At 40.4% G+C, this 17,330-nt stretch overlaps 1 protein-coding gene across 4 annotated transcripts in view; it reads right to left on the bottom strand.

The window, feature by feature from the left end:
* The window catches only part of bptf (bromodomain PHD finger transcription factor), a 49,476-nt gene that overhangs the window by 3,467 nt on the left and 28,679 nt on the right, over nucleotides 1-17,330 (bottom strand). For all 4 annotated transcript variants that reach the window (XM_015400196.1, XM_015400200.1, XM_015400199.1 and 1 more), the window contains exons 22-34: nucleotides 14,911-15,041; nucleotides 13,942-14,056; nucleotides 13,525-13,742; nucleotides 11,458-11,695; nucleotides 11,028-11,287; nucleotides 8,405-8,518; nucleotides 8,070-8,231; nucleotides 7,635-7,717; nucleotides 5,071-5,296; nucleotides 4,647-4,972; nucleotides 4,141-4,314; nucleotides 3,412-3,604; nucleotides 2,927-3,011 (exon numbers count right to left, since the gene is read on the bottom strand). In XM_015400196.1, coding sequence (XP_015255682.1) covers nucleotides 2,927-3,011; nucleotides 3,412-3,604; nucleotides 4,141-4,314; nucleotides 4,647-4,972; nucleotides 5,071-5,296; nucleotides 7,635-7,717; nucleotides 8,070-8,231; nucleotides 8,405-8,518; nucleotides 11,028-11,287; nucleotides 11,458-11,695; nucleotides 13,525-13,742; nucleotides 13,942-14,056; nucleotides 14,911-15,041 — 2,325 coding nt within the window. The remainder of the gene's footprint in view (nucleotides 1-2,926; nucleotides 3,012-3,411; nucleotides 3,605-4,140; nucleotides 4,315-4,646; nucleotides 4,973-5,070; nucleotides 5,297-7,634; nucleotides 7,718-8,069; nucleotides 8,232-8,404; nucleotides 8,519-11,027; nucleotides 11,288-11,457; nucleotides 11,696-13,524; nucleotides 13,743-13,941; nucleotides 14,057-14,910; nucleotides 15,042-17,330) is intronic.

Below are 17,330 nucleotides of genomic sequence, written 5' to 3'. Positions count from 1 at the left end.
ATGTGAAACTTCTTCCAGAGCTGACCTCGATCTTCTCAGGCTTCCGATAAGTCGCTGACATATTACCTATTTATCATTCCTGAGGGGAGCATCATTTCTGGGGGAGAAAGTTTCCTCTGAAACCAGAGGAGGAATAACCAGGACCTCCACTTAAGAAGCTTTCAGTGTCAGAAACTATGTTCTAACTAGTTAAGAATTAAAGAAAGATGTGAATGTCTGAGAGAGGAAGGAAAACTGGCAACAGATGAGGCTTCAGGTAATCTGCATGACATCCCAGAGCTGCGTTTTCAAACCAACATGTCTGACCTTTTAAATCCCCTCCACCCATCTGACTGCGGGCAGTGAGTCTGTATCAAAGTTTCAAAGACCTCCTTTTTCTCCCTCATCAGATTTCATGCTAAAGGCCTCCAGAAACCACCGGCAGCTTCAGCCACAGCAGTTAAAAGATTGCTTTATGTTTTATTTTCCTGCAACCTCAATTTTTTATTTTTTTTTTTAAATGGTGAAAGTGGCAGATGGACATGAGTTTCCAGGAGCAGGCCAGCATATAACCAAGTGTGGGGCGACGGTGCATTTCCACGGGGAGCCCAGGAGCAGCTCATTAACGGTTTGTTTGTATAAAAGTTCAAAAAGGCCCCCGTTGACGCAAGTCACCGTTTACATGGTCGGTTTGATCTGAGTTGGAGGGCTTCCTCCCAGTTGGCCTTCAGACGGCTGCGTTTTTAATGCTAAAGATACTGAGCGTGGGTGTTGCTTCTGGAGATTACAGCAATTACAGAATGAAAACAGCATAACCGCTGCATGAAACAACCTGATCTCATAAACACGGGGAGCTCCAAAGCTCAGCCTAAGAAGCGCAGCATTGGTAATCCCCTCACTGTCACCATCTTCTTTCTATAAACGAACGCACAATGCCGCATCAAAATATGTTGTGTCTGTAAAATCAAGATCAACAAATCCCACAAAGACTAGATGTTTAACAGCTCCAGAATCCAAGAGAGATAAATATTGTTTTCCAGGCCTGGTTGATATCAAGCCAGTAAAAATCAAGGATTTTAATCAGTTAAAAAGTTTGCAGCTTTTATTTTGAAATCATAAAGGAAGCATTTATAAAATGTAAAACAAACTGATGTCGCAGAAGTAAACAGGCTATCACAGCTTTGAATTCTGTATTTGCCAACATAATGAGCTGGTAAGATAATTCAACATATTTATAAGATCTTTTTTTATTGCTTTTATTGATGCTCTTGTGTCGCCTACATTTCCATGGCTTATTAAGGTTATTCAAGGGCTTTGCAAAATCCCGTTACTTTCTTTCATGCTACGATCACAAACCTCCTGTAGTGTATTTCATTGGGATTTTATTCAACATTTAGCAGTGAATAATTATGAACTTGAAGGAAAACAATAGTTTTTCGATAAAAAAGGTTTTCTGAGGAGATTATTTGCACTTCTGGAGTGCTTGGTTCTATACTTGCACTGTAGCTACAGGTCTAGGTCTTTGTACTTGAACTGGTACTCTTTACCAGTAACGGTTGTCCATTTTGCTTTGCAAATAGCTCAAGCTCAGTCAGAAGATTGATGAATAGTGTTTTTATTTGTCTTTCCAAATGTTTTTGCTAAAGTAGAGGTAATAAATGTAAATCGTTTGATCCAAAGCATTAAAGTTTGCCTGGTATGTAGATTTGTCTTCCTGCTGGAAGTCTGGAATTTCTGCAGTTTCTGTTTCAGGTTTGACTTGTATATAACTCTGCCAATCAAATTTGATCGCCTTCCCTGTCCCTTCCAATGAAAGCCTTCCCAAAGCATAATGCTGCCACCTCCATGCTTCACGGTAGGGGTGTAAATCACACCCATCATGCCGATTCAATTCAGCATCAATTTCCCGACCCAAAGATTCTATTATTTTTTATACTCAAGAACACACCACAATACGATTCGATTCATTTGTTTTTTTGTTTTTTTTACCTTACAGGCTAGACGATGTTTCAAATTTGATATAAATCAATGAAAGCTGTAATATTGTTATGCATTTTATTTGAGAAACAACAGCAAATAACAGAAGAAGCAAAGTTGTACTCCACCTAGGCCTATTAAAACCTCATTCACTGGAAAATAATAACGCCTCTTTTATAGATTCTGAAAGGCCTTGCATTAAAAAATTATGCAAGTGGAAAGAAGGGTAGTGGCTAAAGAAAGCCACTACCCTTCCTCGAAAGAAAGATCTCTGCTGCTTTTCGATGCCTGACTAAACAGATGAGAATATTATTTTAACTCCTCCACATATTTCTCCTCTTGCTTTCTGATTTTTCCTCACAAATGTTCTCTAACAAAGTGTGTGTGCAGGCAACCAGAAAACAGGCTTAGATCGGGAGTAATAGGATTTTCAGAAAAACTGATCCAAAGTCCGATTGCCTCTGATTTAAGTCTGATTTTGGGTTTTCAAGGAACAATCATATTTAAACACAGATGAAATCACACTCCAGTTGGCTCCATTTATGAAGCTTGTTTACTTCTGCTCACCTCAGAGGATTACTATGCACTGCTATGTTCAGATAGACGTCCCAATAAAATACATAGAAATTAGTAGTTGTATTGTGACTAAATATAAAAAAGGTTGAATGGTGAGTAATATGTTTAGAAAACTCAATTTCTGAAACATTACTTATCTCAATAAAAATGAACAAAGAAAATATACTTAATAAAGAATGATAAGGAATTTGGCCGCAAAGTGACAAAGATATCTTGACTAATATTTTAGTCAAGATATCTTTGATATTTTTTTTCTTTCTGCATTTGTTCAGAGTAAAAAACTAAAGTAGGTGGACAATCTGAAACTAAAAACCTAAACAGGTGACTATGAGCCACTTTATCATCCTTACATTTACAGACCTAAATGTCACATTTTCAAATTGTCACTTCTTACCCATAGGTTCCTTGATGACCTTGTAGTAGTCCGGGGCGTCATTGGTATCCACTGGTTCTAGGAAGGGCCAGGCCATTTTATGTGCCTGCAGAGCAGTGAGGTATAAAAACAGAAGAAGATGCAAAGGCTTGAGAAAGCTGAAACCAAAGAAAAACAAACAGCTCCATGAAAACTACACTGGAAGCAGGTGGGTCAACACAGATGTTCTACTCCAGCCTCTTTCCCCATTTCTCCTTCACACAGAGACACTGGGCAGAGGAGGAGAAAAAAAGAGGAGGAAGCCTGAAAAGTAGAAGAGAAAACAGAGCCTCGGCAGAGGTCCGAGTAGGGGAGACCCACTCATCTGGTAAGACGAGCAGGGAAGACTTTAGTATGCTTCTCTGCTAGTGTTGGACTCATTAAAGCGCTGCAGCATTTTTTTATTTGAATGTAAATGAAAGCATCCAATCAGTGACCGAGTTAAAAAGCCACTACAAACCGCTCACCTGTAAGGAGCGCAGGATTCTTCGCAGGCCTTCGTAGTCCTTGTCTGTGAGCGGAGTGAAGACCGTCATGGCGTCCTCTGTGGACTGACATTGCGGACACACGTACTCGTCGATGTGGTTGGCCTCGCTCTGCAGGATTCCCACACAGCGCCCGTGGTACCAGTTCTGACATCGATCACAGCCGATATAAAACCTGGGGAAGGAAAGATTGTTTATATCTGGTCCTGTTTAATCAGATAAGAGATAAAATCCAGTTCAATCAATTTCTTCTAAAGGTTAATAAATTATCACGCTGTGAAAAGTGAACTAAAAGAAGTAAACATTACTCCAAATTTACACCTATTTACGTAGGAAAGTAAAATGATGTTCCATTGCAATGTTTGCATTTTTAAGAACAAAACATCCATTATGTTACTTCAGTATAAACATTGATCTTCACACCTCACTTCTTTAGTAGATCATTTTACTTAGCGACTCAAATGAAGCACTAGCACACTTTAAAGAACTTATTTAGATCGATCTTTGCAGTCTTCATACTTGTGTTTCATTTAATGTTTAATATATGACCTTCTTCTGTCAGTTAGAGGGAACTTTGGCTGTAAACTTGGAGTTTAAACTTTTTTTTTTTTTAAGACGTTACAGTTTTCTCTGGTTGGCTGTTTTTTTTCACAGCTTGCATCAACAAATGGTTCATGTTGACTTATGTAGGCAAACACACTCGGTCCTTACTGGGACTCGTCATAAGGTGTCTGACAGATGCAGTACAGCTCCTCTGTGCTGCTCTCCTGACCCCCTTTACACTCCACACAGATGTAGTCGTCCATCTTTTTGGCCTCCTTCTCCGTGATGCCCACACAGTCACCGTGGTACCAGTTGGTACACAGGTCACAGCCAATATAAAACCTGGAAAGAGACAGCATGGTAAAAGCTTTTCAACCATTTAATGTTTCAGAGGAATATTATACCTAAAACAAAATTGGATGTCTGAAATCCAACGATTTCTGATCTTTTTTTAATCCAAGACTTAAAGATATAAGATTATTTTAATGTAAACTGATGGTTGGTAGTGAATGGAGTGTCTAATGAAGGCATAAATAGCAGCTAAAACCTTGTATAAAGAAGGTTAAAAAGGCAGAAGGCTAATAGTTAAAATCTTAGCAGTTAAATCCTAAATCAAGTGCTTTATAACTTCATCTCAGTACTGTCTGTAAATCCTGGACAGGGCGCTTGCATACTTGGTCTCGTCGTAGGGCGTCTTGCAGATGCAGTAGAGCTTTGGATCCTTCTTGCTCTCTTTTGTGCTTGTAGTGGAGATCATCTTCTTCTTCTTGGACTTTGCAGCTGCTACCGTTTCCCTTTCTTCCTCCTGTTTCCTCTTGTGCGCTGAGGTGACTGTCATGGTGAGGTGGTGTTGGGAGGAGATGCCGTGTTTTTGTAGCACAGCTTGCTGTTTCTGACTGTGGACTGCAGCGGCTGCAGCAGCCTGGGCCGCCTGGTGGGCTGCAGCCTGAGCCTTTTCCTTTTCTCTCCGAATTCGCAGCAGATCCCTCTTTAGCTCCTCCTGATTATTCAAATGGAGCAACAAAAATTTTATTTAAACATTTTTAATTGATTTATATGATCACATTTTCCAGACATTCTACCATTTTCTCTGCCTACCTGAGCCTCTAGCTGCAGCTCCTTGTCCAAAAGTGCTCGTTTTTTCAGGATCTCCATCTTAAGGCTCTCTTTGTGCCGGTAAAGGAGTGCAGAAAGCTTACTGGCATTGGCCATCCTCCTCTTGGCCTCCACAACTTCTTCCTTCTTCTTCTTCTTAGCTGCCTGCCTCTCATCTTTGTCAATCCGGTCTAGGATGAACTTCATCACCTGGTTGCACACAATCATCCTAAACAGAAACCAAATAAATGTAAAAGAAGAAAACAATGGAGCCCTTCAACACCCAAGTACCACTTCTCACAAGAACCGCCTCAAGACTGTTTGAAACTTAAGAGATCCAAAGGGAAATTGACTGATGACAGCAACCAAACAATTTAATTTAACAGCGTTATGGTAGCTACAAAATCCAACCTTTTTTTAGTTCAGTAAATGCACCACAAATACATTCTGGTGTGGACTTTGGTATAGAGAGAAACACATTCAACATTGGGAGTTTTTAGAATTAGAGGTGTTGAAAAGTTGAAGGAAGCAGAAGATGCCTTTGGGAAAAGAAACTAGATTTTGTAGAGAGAGATGTGTGTCGGTGGGTTTGATGTCTAATGCTACGTTCACACCTAAAGCAGCAGAGGCAGCTGCTTCATTTTTGATGCTTTTACAAGTTTAGTTTTGATGCGCAGCTGAAGCATCTTTGCTGCTCCAGCTGTGCAGTGGAAAAGTGGGTCTGATGCTCGTTGGGCCGAGCTACCCTATCCTTCCTTTGCCTGCAACAATGGCAGCTATATTTGCTGTGATCAGTGGGAAAAAAGTAGTTTGAATATGTTTTTTAGTGAGAAAGTCCACCTGAAAACTTCATCTGTGCAGTCAGTTAATCCAGATCACCATCATGGTTTCAAATATTGTCTCTGTCGGAGCCGCTCAGACCCCCGTATACCTGCGGAGCTCTGTCACTAGGAACACCCTATTTAGAGACCTTAAGGACCAGCACAAAAATACCCTATATAATCATTCTATGATCCCTTTAAAGGTGAATAATAGAAACTTGTCTACTGAGGCATTTAACCACAAAGTTCTGGATTTTACTGCAAACAGGTCAAATAGATTTTGTTCTAAATCATCCCCTTTATCAGTTATCAACCCTCAATCAGACAATGATACGTGGAAAAATAAAGTAAAAGTTTTTTTTTTAGCCATCATAATTTTACCTGAAAGAGTAACACTTAAATATGTGGATTAACTTACACTACAATCTGTCACTGTGCTTCAAATGGTGACATCAGTGTTCAAGCTGCACACTTTATAAACAAAGTTTATACCTCATATGTTTGTTTACATGAGATCCTCAGAGCTTCAGCAGTAAGGTAATGCCAATTAAAGGCTGACTGTGACATAGAAACAAAAAAATAAAATTAATTTTAAGTTTCTCTGATCTTAAAAATACGGCGGTCAGTAAATGATTGATTTCAGTATTATCAGATTTTCTGAGTCTGCGGGGTTAAAGTACATGGAGAAAGAATGCTATGTTCAGGGTCCTGAGGTTCATGCTGATTTATACTTCTAATTAAATTAGGGATAAAAAATATTAGTGATGAGGTCAGGAAGAAGGATCCTCAGATAAAGTCTGCGCTCTGAACATTATTTCAGAGTGAATGTCCGCTTAAGACACTAAATCCATGTTATCTATGGCACTCGGTTCTCAGCGTGTTCTCTTGTGTTTGCTAATGTTCACAACTAAGATCGAAAGTCAGAGCCAGGTTCAGTGTGTGATTGTGTGAAAAACACACCAACACATACATGGCTGCTGGGGTCAAAGATAGGCCAGCGTTCCTGCAGTCGCCACACAGAGGAGAACAACAAATGCAGCACGGAGGAGGAAGAAACCGAAAAGATAAAAACATGTTTGTTGATGTCATATTTCGCCCAGACCGTTTTTAGGAAAATAAGAGAAGAAATAAGAATAAAAACGGTGCAACAAAAGCGTTTTAGAGATTAAAAGGTGGACTTGATTTGATATTTCAGGTCTGTGTGAACAGAGACAGAGTTCAATCAATATTTACAGCCATAAACATACAGCTGTCAGGTCAACTATTGGTCAGACTATAATCTATAAGCAGGATAAAAAAGAAATTTTGGTGAATTAGATATTACTATTAAGGCCAAACTTTGATGTGTTTTTTAAATAACGTTTAACTACAAATGTTTGAATGGTGCTGCCAGATTTCATATTGCAAAGTAATTTATAGCTGAAGCTGCATGTCATTTTGTGTATGATCATTAGAGGAACACAGTAATTGAAATAAAGCGTCATAAATTCTCAACAGAAGGATCGAAAACACAGAAAATATATGACAACACCAGAGCAGCACAAAATAAATACACGGGTAAAATGTCTAGGGAAAAACCATTCTGACACACAGCTTTTGTTGATATATGCAGTGAATCCAAAGCACTGACTCACTCTCCTAATGGGCCACAACGTAAACCTCTAACCTCCCCTAATGACACCTTTTACTAAACACAATGGCCAAATCTTAACATGTTGATTTACAGAAAGGAAGATGGGAACACACCTCTGATTTTCTTCTCTTTCTGCAGGCGTCATGGTCTTCTTCTGCTTAAGGTGCTCAATTACGGCATTTTGTTTCATAACCACCTGAAAAACATCACATCCCAAGATGTCAGTACAGGCTGCTTGCTGGGACTGGTATCATGCAGTAGAATTTGCCTCTTAAATAAGACTAAAACTGTGCTTAGATTAACAATTATTAGAAAGTTTATACTTATGGAAAAGGTGTCAATATTACATCTAAAGAAGCTGTAGTGAATGAGAAAAACAAACATGAAACAGGAACAGAGAGGTGCTAAGAAAATTAGTTCCACTAAATGGAGGCCAGAGGCAGAGAGGGTAAAGGAACCAGATTCTCAGAGACGCTGTTTCTGTTTCTAAAGACATTGACCGGACTGAAAGGAAGAAAAGGCTCTGATTGCTTCCTGCACATACACACCTGTTTCTGTATAATGTCGCTCTGATTGGCTGCATTTAGGGCCAGCTCCCTTTTAGCCTCTGCAGCTTGTCTCTTTTTCTGCTGCTGCTGCTCTCTGAGCTGTTGGATTCGCTGTAGTTGCTCCTGGACCGAGGCCGTCTGAATCGTAACTATATTTCCAATCTGGGCAGATAATCATTAGTGTTAAGCAGAAATAGATTCAATGTCATTTTGAAATCCGGTTAGTTTTGGTAAGCATAACCTATAAGGCTCAGCTCGCAACTGCTTAAAAAAAAAAAAAAAAAAAGACCTCTGAGCCAAATATGAATTAAAAGAAGTCTGATTTGACCCAGTACCTGTCCTCCCTGAGCCGATGAGGTTCCACTCTGCTGTATCTGGATGGGAAGCTGCAGTTTGATGTGCTGAGGCAGAGGGCCTCCACCCTGTTGAGCCTGCAGCTGTGCCAGAACCTAAATGTGATAAATATTCATAAAATCCTTTTTAATGATTATGAACAGTAATGCTACGTTCACACACCTAAAGCAGCAGATGCAGCAGGAGCAGCTAGTTTACATGCAAAGTCAATGGTTGATGCGCATCAAGGCGCAATAAACTGTCCCGCAGCACGTTTTGAGCAGCTGAAGCAGTGCGTCGTGAGCATTTTAGGAAAAGCAGCAGCTGCTGGAGTTGGAAACATTTAACTTTTGCTGCTCGACGAGCCACATCAACCACTCAGAAAAGCTGATCTGGGAGCTGGCAGAGAGAGACACATCGCTGCTGATGATACAGATCAATATGATCACTCCTCTGAAACAGTTTATTAACGCCTAAATTAACTTAAAATGCTGAAATCTGCTGGCAAAACATGTACGCTTTTATTATCTTGGTGCCTGCAGGTTGGATAACATACATGAAAAACGCCTTCCAGCCGCCGTGGCAAACCGCCAGGAGGCGACCGGGCCAGAGGCGGCTGTTGAATGGGATTCCTAGTGAAGGAGCTCCACCGATATGTGGGGGTCTGAGCTGCTCTGACAGAAATAACCTTTGAAGGCAGGATAGTAATCTGGATTAACTGACTGAACTGATGAAGATTTTAGGTGGACTTTCTCACTTCAAAACATTAAAACTACTTTATTCCCACTGATCGCAGCAAATATAGCTGCCATTGTTCCAGCCAAAGAAAGGATAGGGTAGCTCCGCCCAACGTGCATCAGACCCACTTTTTCCACCGCGCAGCTAAAGCAGCAAAGATGCTTCAGCGGTGCGTCAGAACGCAGCTTGTACAAGCATAAAAAATGAAGCAGCACGCCTGGTTTTGATGCTCTCGTTGCTTGCAGTGTGAACGTAGCATAAAGTTGCTGAACTATAGTAAATAATCACCATGTATCTTTTTTTTTTATCTCTTTTTTGACTTTTAAAAGAAAGACAAATGCAAAGATAAAGCATTTTTCAAAACAGATAAAACATAATAAAATATACATTTTTTTTCATATTTAGCAATGCTATATCAAGCTTTTCAGACCCATCTCTTAGTAGCTGAATCCAAGTATTTTTGGTCATGTCATGTTTAGTTTAAACACCTAAACACTAAAGGAAAAACAAATACCTCAAACGTACTCAAACTTGGGAGAGCATCGGTCAAAACTGATTCTCATTTAGGGCTGGGTTATTCATCCATTTTATGGATTAACCTGATTTTTGTTTACGAAGATTAATTTTTTTGGAAAATCTGGATTTTCCACTCTTTGTGCTTCATTAGCTCAGTGACATCTGTTCATAACTTTTTGTGGATGCCTCTAAACAGCTGATAAACTAGTTCACTGTGTGATACCACCAACTGCTAATATTCAGTTTCATTGTTTGTTGTGAAATGTTTATTTTACAAGTTTGTTTTACAGCTTAAATTGTTGGCCTTGAAATAAAGCTCCTTCTCCAGACGTGATGATTGAAACCAAAGCTAGTTTTTGAAAACCACTTGAGTTATTTACAATTTTTAATATGAAACAAACAAAAACTACAATTAATCAGATTTGGAAAGAACAAAATCAAAGGTTAGATTTTTCTAGCCATATTGCCCAGCTCTATTCTTAAGTCTCTTACCACAGATTATAAACTGGATTTTTGGTTCCTGACTTTGACTAGGCCATTGTAACGCAGGGAGGTGTTTGGCTCCAATCAACAGCCACTTTGGCTGCGTGTTTGTACTTGTCAAAGCTCATGTGTTCTGTAGTTTCCAACAGATTTGCTTCTAGCATTATCCATTTTCTAGCTCTCTTCATCTTCTAAGTGTTAATAAACTGCCAATATGCTCAATCTGATTATCACACCTCATCCTGCAGGTAGACCAAACTAATTTAGCCCTTTCTTACACCTGTTTGCTGCCTTTTCTACAGCTGGTAGTAAATTCCAACAGAAATTTATTTCTTCCGATGATAATGTCCTATATTAAGACCAGTTTATTTTACTGAACTAATGTTTCAACTGGAGATAAACCATATGTATTCTCTCATTACGCACTGATAACCTAAGCCTGATTTAAAACCACCAACAGGTGTATCCTTTGACTATGTGATGCGCTCATCGCTATTTATAACAATGTAAACCCTCTAATCTACCTCATAAGGCTTGCTGTATCCAATAGCTATAAACACAGGTGCATACTTTTTACTAATTATACTTATTAATAATACTATTGTAATATTAATAATAATGCATGTGATGCATTCATTAGACTTTGAAGGCAATTGGTTGTATTGGAGTTAATTTAATGGTGTCAAATTACGTTTAAGTACTAAATATTTCAAGGAAAACATTTAATCATTACCAGTTATGCTTAACCTTGTTGGTGCATCACATAATATCTTCAGAAAACCCAGCTGCAGTTAGTCTTTATTAGTATTAGTGGTTTTATATTGGGCTAAAAAGAATAAAAGCATGTCAGTAAATACAAACAACGGATTAAAAACCAAAAACCTGTACCTGCTGTGGGAGTCCAGACACACTGATGAGCTGAGGCGTCTGTTGCAGCTGGAGCTGTGGGGCTCCCCCCTGACCTTTGACCTGCACTGAAGCTGGGGACTGGACAGACATGTGGGCCTGTGTCTGAGGGGAGGCAGACGAAGGACCGCCGGCGGTGGAGAGAGGGGTTACCCCTGCTTGGATGGGAGCAGCGGCCTGCTGTTGAGCCTGGGCTGGGGGATTGCTTGAGGCGGAGTTGGGCTGGCTGGGAGCCGATGTGGCTGCAATCAATAAAGCAAAGAACACGTTAACTAAAGCACCATGCGACCTCTTGATGCAGTAGCTCAGGTTTATTCTTGCTCTCTAAATCTCAGATGCCAGGATAAAAAAATAAACAAATCAAATTATCTTAAACATTTTGTGAGGCATTTGTTCTGTTTAGTTTCCAAACCTGTGCTTGGTGTGGCCGTGACAGTGGAGGGTAGTGGCGTGAAGAGGAAGCGCTGCACCTGGCCGTTTGGTAGTGATGCTTGCATGAGTTGCTGTCCGGGTCCTGGAATGACGGTGACCCCCTGGGGTATGACCTGGAGCTGGCCCGTGGTCTGACCCTGGCCCTGAACCATCACAGTCAGAGCCTGAGAACCGCCAACGCCGGCTGTTCGTTCCAAACCAGATCCAGCCTGTTGCTTCTGTGGTTAACAAAGATCAGGTATTTCTGTGTTACAAAACTATTGGATCTAATCGATAAGAAAGTATCTAATTGATTCTTTCTAACGTGCACAGACAAGGAATCTGGTACTGGTACCAAGTTGTCTAAGTTTGCATTGCTAATAGAAATCAGTCTGATTACTGAGAACATTAAAAGACATACACCATTGGTTTAGTGACCTGTAAAAGGAGCATAGCTTATACCCCATTTATACTACCCTTTTGAAACCATGCTGAGATTTGGTTCGAGCACGCTAACAGAGATATTGTTGAGTGTAAATTGCATGCAAAATTGAACCAGACCGTGCCAGACACAACCGAACAGCGCTAACACGGTACTAGCTCATCAGTAGATATTGGCGCTGTTCAGTTCTGGCTCGGTTCTCAGATAACAAAGAGCGCAGGAGCAGACCGCGGTATCTCCTTACAGTCTGCCTCCATAATTAGGAAATTTCAGACATTCCCTATCGTACCACCCAATTTCCAGTAATGATTCTGCTTAGCAGTGTCATAACCTCAACTCCTGTCGTTGTATCTTGCGTCTGCAAGCCCTGATTAGGCTATCATTTGTGGTATCCACTTCCCAAAAGCAGACTGTTAAGTAAATTCACCAAAGGCTGCCTTCTTCGCCTGACTCTACGCAAACAACAAAATATCACAATTTTAACCAAACTTATTGAATGTTACGGGCGCCGCCATGTTAATTTGCTTTTTTTAGAGAGCAGTAGTACCGTAGATCATCACTAGGGGACAAGGAACGATACTAGCTTGGTGCGTAAATAGACGTAAGGAACTGAGCTCGGCCAGTTAACTGATCCAAGCTCGGCCCGAACTCGGCACAGATCGGTTTTCAGAGGGTAGTGTAAATGGGGCTAAAGACTCTGGTATTGGTACAGAGTAGTCTAAGTTTGCATTGCTAATAGAAATCAGCCTCATTACTGAGAACATTATAAGACATAGGCCATTGGTTTAGTGCCTTGTGAAAGGAGCATAGCTTAGTTTCTGTGATGTCAATTAACTCAGGAGGTCAATGGAAAGCTACAAAGCTCCACTAAATATTCTGGCTCCACTCTGGTCAACTTCAATTTCTACTGCCTCATCAGTGTGATGGATCCTCTCATCTTTTTGGATTGGTTAATTACGGTGTCCCTCGGTTGTTAGATTCAATGTAATTTTAGTTCAAGGTCCAGCCTTATTATTGCACCATAGATGTTGCCTTTTAGAATCTGTATTTTTAAGGTACACAATTTCATTCCATTGCTTTGGTGATAACCTCCAGCATTATCTGCCATTAAATGCAGGAAAATACTCCAGCTTTTATTGTGCGGCTTTAAAGACATTAGACATGGGTTTTCCTTAAATCTTTAAAATAAAATTAAAACAAAACACCTTCACTGTGAGCTTTATAACAGACACAACTCTGGGCCTTAATTCTCCTTTTGTACAGATGTCAGCAGAATTGGTGTTTTTCTTGATGGTTCCACAGACCCCTGGATGAAGGTTACCATGTTAACGGCTACTGATGTTTAGGGAATAACATGTCTAGAGCTAAAAATTTTTAATTAAAACAAAAATTACAATATAATAGACATTTTGACACATTTTTAGTATTTACATTTTTCTTGTCTGAATGGAAAGTCAGAATTAGTTGGCTGAAAGATGAAACGGATTAATTTGGGAGGAAATTGTCTAAAAAAATCAATAAAGTGCTTATCAGGATGACCAAAAGCATCCAGCCTGGGAAGTAACACTGACCTAAAACTTAAAAAGCTTCAGGTAATGGTGGACGTCCATTGTGTCCCTGACAAACCTGCGTTAGCTGCGTGAGTTGGGCCATGGTAAGTTTAACCTGCCCCTGCCCTGGGGCCCGTGGGGTGCCGGGTGGTGTTTGGCCAGCTGCCTGTCCCGCAGCGATGGGGCTGGCTACTCCCTGACCAGTTACCGTGGTGACAGTGCTGCCAGCCGATATTGCCGTGGAAACTGGCTGGCCCCGGATGATCTGTGTCACTACCTGCTGTCCACCCTGACCTGCAGAAAAACAAGGAGATAAAATTAGGAGCTGGGGAGCAGCCAACAGTGGGAGATGTAGTTTAATTAAAGGTTAAGACATAATATCAGAAAAACTCATTTATATCAGAAAAAAACATTATATATCAGAAAAAAACATTTATTCTTGGAATGCATGATGCTGAATTGACTAAACTGAACTTGGTGCTCAAAATATTACCTTGCTGGACCACAAGGGGCGTGCGGAGAATCGTCTTTCCAACAGCACCAGTCTGCTGGATGGGGGTTCGGATCATTGTCATTCCTGGACGGATCTGCCCTCCACCCCCTAGAACCTGAACAATCAATGTGCAATATTTTAAAATTCAGTTATTTTTTAAACTTAAATTCAATGTTGTTAAAGTTTAAAAAAAATCACAAGTTAGCATGAATTATAAATATTAGGCTTTAAAAGCAGAATCAGGAGAAAAAGATGGTGGTCAGATGGATGGACATCAGCACTGGGAAAGTCTGGAAATAAAAATATCTTCTGCATGAACCAATCCCTTATGCAAAGCTGGAAAATACTCAAAACAAGTTGCTATCTCTTGTCGTAAGGTTTTTTGGAAATAATTTTAAACCATGAAACAGATTCCAGATGTCTAAACATAATAGGCCACAGTCTAGAGTGAAAGGTGAGCGTGTGGACGGACTGACATACACATGGACCAAAGGACAGTAAGACGTAGAGAACAAACACGACGGTAGGTTAAGATAATGGGGCAGAGAAAATATTTTTTTGCTCTCTACTTTTTCAAGCTGTGGGATGTCAACATTTAAGAACAGGTTAGAGTCAAAACTGGTGTGGGTGTGTGGATGAATGGGTGATTCCTTAATCTTCCACGAACCCTGTTCTAAGCCTTGCAGGTGTCAGTAATGGAGGAAATGTTGCAATCAACAATAAAAGTAACCCTGGACAGTTAAAGAATTGTACCATCAGAAGTGTCCTTTAAGTCAAACATGTCAAAAATGTGCTTTAAACTACTTTTGTTAATACAGCAAGTACAAAAATGAAACCCAAGTTTTAATGGTCTGGTCTTTATATGGATAATAGGGACCAAAAAAAAAAAATCCAACATAAAGATTTGTTAAATTCTACCAAGAAACCAACCCAAGTTAAGCGTGAGGAGGATAAAAGCTGGAGCTGTACCTGCTGGTGGGAGCCTGGGGTATTGGGCTTGATGCTGAGTGTGGTAGTGCGTGGCTGGAATGGGGAGTAGGTTTGGGCACCGCCTGCTGCACTGGACGGGATGATACCCAAAACTTTCTGCTGAACCACACCTGCACAGAAAGTGGAGACAAGCCTTAAAAACACATTTTTACGCAGGTATAAAGCGCCTTAAAATGCTAAAGAAAGTGGTGCTTTGATGGTTTGTGCTTTTAAAGATGGACTACATTAATTTGTCAACAAAAAATAAATAAATCACTTTTGTTGCAGGATTAATTTATCAATTCCATGTACTTTAGGCAGGAAGCAACATTAAAGTATTCAAAAGCCAATGATTTACTTATTTATGCCACCAGTAAACAGTTGCACAGACATCTTGCTGTAGTGCAATGCAATCCATTACTTTCTCTGTCTCATTCTGCTTAAGAGCCAGCTTTTGATCACAGCCTTTTATAAATATTAGTTGAGCAGGTAAAAGAAAATAAAAATCAAAGGCACACTGAAAGCTTAGTTGGGTTTCCCCCAACATACCCGAGTTCCTTCATACATTATGCACGAGCCGGCATCCCACTTCTTAGCAGCATTCTGACAAAGAGGCCATTTCATATTTGCTCCTGGCCTTCATGAGCTCATGTGAAACTGCAGGGGGAACTGGAAACCACGAGTGTGATTTTTCTGCTGCCGTCTCTCTGCGGTTCTTCAACCCTAACCAAAGAGGTAAACCTATACATCAAGGGCTTCCCTCTTCAAATAAAGATGTTAAGCCCCCTCGTAACGCTGCTAGTTGCTGCTCTGGTCGCACATCAAACACGCTGCTGTATAGACTCGCTGTTTGAAAAAGCTCGAGAAGTCTGAACCGCAGTGAGTGGAGAGGTAAACTCTGATTTAAAAACATGAAGGGGAGGGGGGGGGGGGTGGACGTAGCGAGCTACTATAGAGGGCTACCTGTCTGGGAAGCAGACCTCAGGGTAAACTGCTGTTCCTGCCTTACTTCCTTAAGCCATTCCAAAACAAACAGGGCAGCCAGCAGTCACGGCGGATAAATGCACGTCTATTAAACGGCCACACTCCACCTGAGCTTTAGAAGTAAGAAATATCGCATGTGATGCGTTACTCTTAAACCTCATTCTCTATACATGTTAGCCCTGTTCCATCAAAGCAGGTCTGAATTTCATTAGAGCAGTGAACTTTAATGAACCAAAGCTAAAAGCTATTCACTAATGATTATTTATGTCATCTAGTAAGTTGATCCATAGTTCTTTAAACAAGGTATTTTCTCTTAAATACTGACAAACCAAGCCACAGCTCGTTAAAATTAGTACAGGGAGAAATTAATGTAGCAATACAAGCTTAAATGTGATTTATTCAGACTGTTAAAGTGACGGGCAAACACAGTGCAGGTCACAGTTAGGGTAGATGGAAACTGATGACCCAGCATGGCCCTGACTGGGTCATTGTTTCTAGCTGACCATCGTTCCTGTCTGTGCATCCACAGCATGATGTTGCCATCGCCATGTTTTATGTAGAGGATGGTTCTTTCTGAATGGCATGTTAGTTTTCCACCACATTTACACTTTACATATAAACCATTATCTGAGCAGAGCACTTTCTCTCATGCTTTTAGCAAACTGCAAGCAGGATGTCTCATACTTTCCCATTAACAGGTTTTCACAGATCTGTGAACGTTTTGCTGTCAAAACATTCTCCACCTGAGCCGTTGATCTCTGCAGCTCCTACAGAGTTACAAATAAGGCTCTTTCCTGCGTATTGTCTATTGTTCAAGAGCCATGCTTTGATTAGTTTGCTTTGTCCATTCCCAGTTGACGTTCAAAGCTGGAGATGCTGTCTTAAAAAACCTCTGGCTGAAGCAGCTCAAATAGATATGATGGAGCGAGGTTGTTCAGACATTCAAAAAATAAATAAATAAATAACAGCAGCGTAAAATTAATTCTGTAATGAACAGGGAGCTTATAAAGGGATGGCAGAATAGGGTAAATATGCTCATGCTTGCAGGTGTGAGTCATCGAGCGAGCAGAGGACAATACAATACATGACAGAGATGACTTGACATCTCCCGCCTCCTCTTAATAGTGATACTAACTTGCTAAGGTGAGCTTCATCTACCAATCAGGGAACTTTAAAAAAACAACAACAAAAAAACAAGTTTGACTTCATTAATTTAGGGTGGAGGTCTTCAACAGGGGGTCCGTGACCCCTAAAGGGCCCACAGAGGTACTGCATGGGGGTTTGCGAAAGTTTTGGTTGATTAGACTTTTTTTTATATTCCCCCCCTGCAATTTTTTCCACTAATTGAAATGTCTTTATGTCCACATTAACATGAATTCAACACACTGTAGTAAACAGATAAATGGAGGCAGAAGATGTCTTTCAGTCATCAATGC

The sequence above is a fragment of the Cyprinodon variegatus genome, unplaced genomic scaffold (assembly GCF_000732505.1).
Source record: "Cyprinodon variegatus isolate N-32 unplaced genomic scaffold, C_variegatus-1.0 Scaffold1081, whole genome shotgun sequence".
NCBI classification, from domain to species: Eukaryota; Metazoa; Chordata; class Actinopteri; order Cyprinodontiformes; family Cyprinodontidae; genus Cyprinodon; species Cyprinodon variegatus.
The sequence above is the reverse complement of the archived record's forward strand: the minus strand, read 5'-3'. Positions and strand labels throughout refer to the sequence as shown.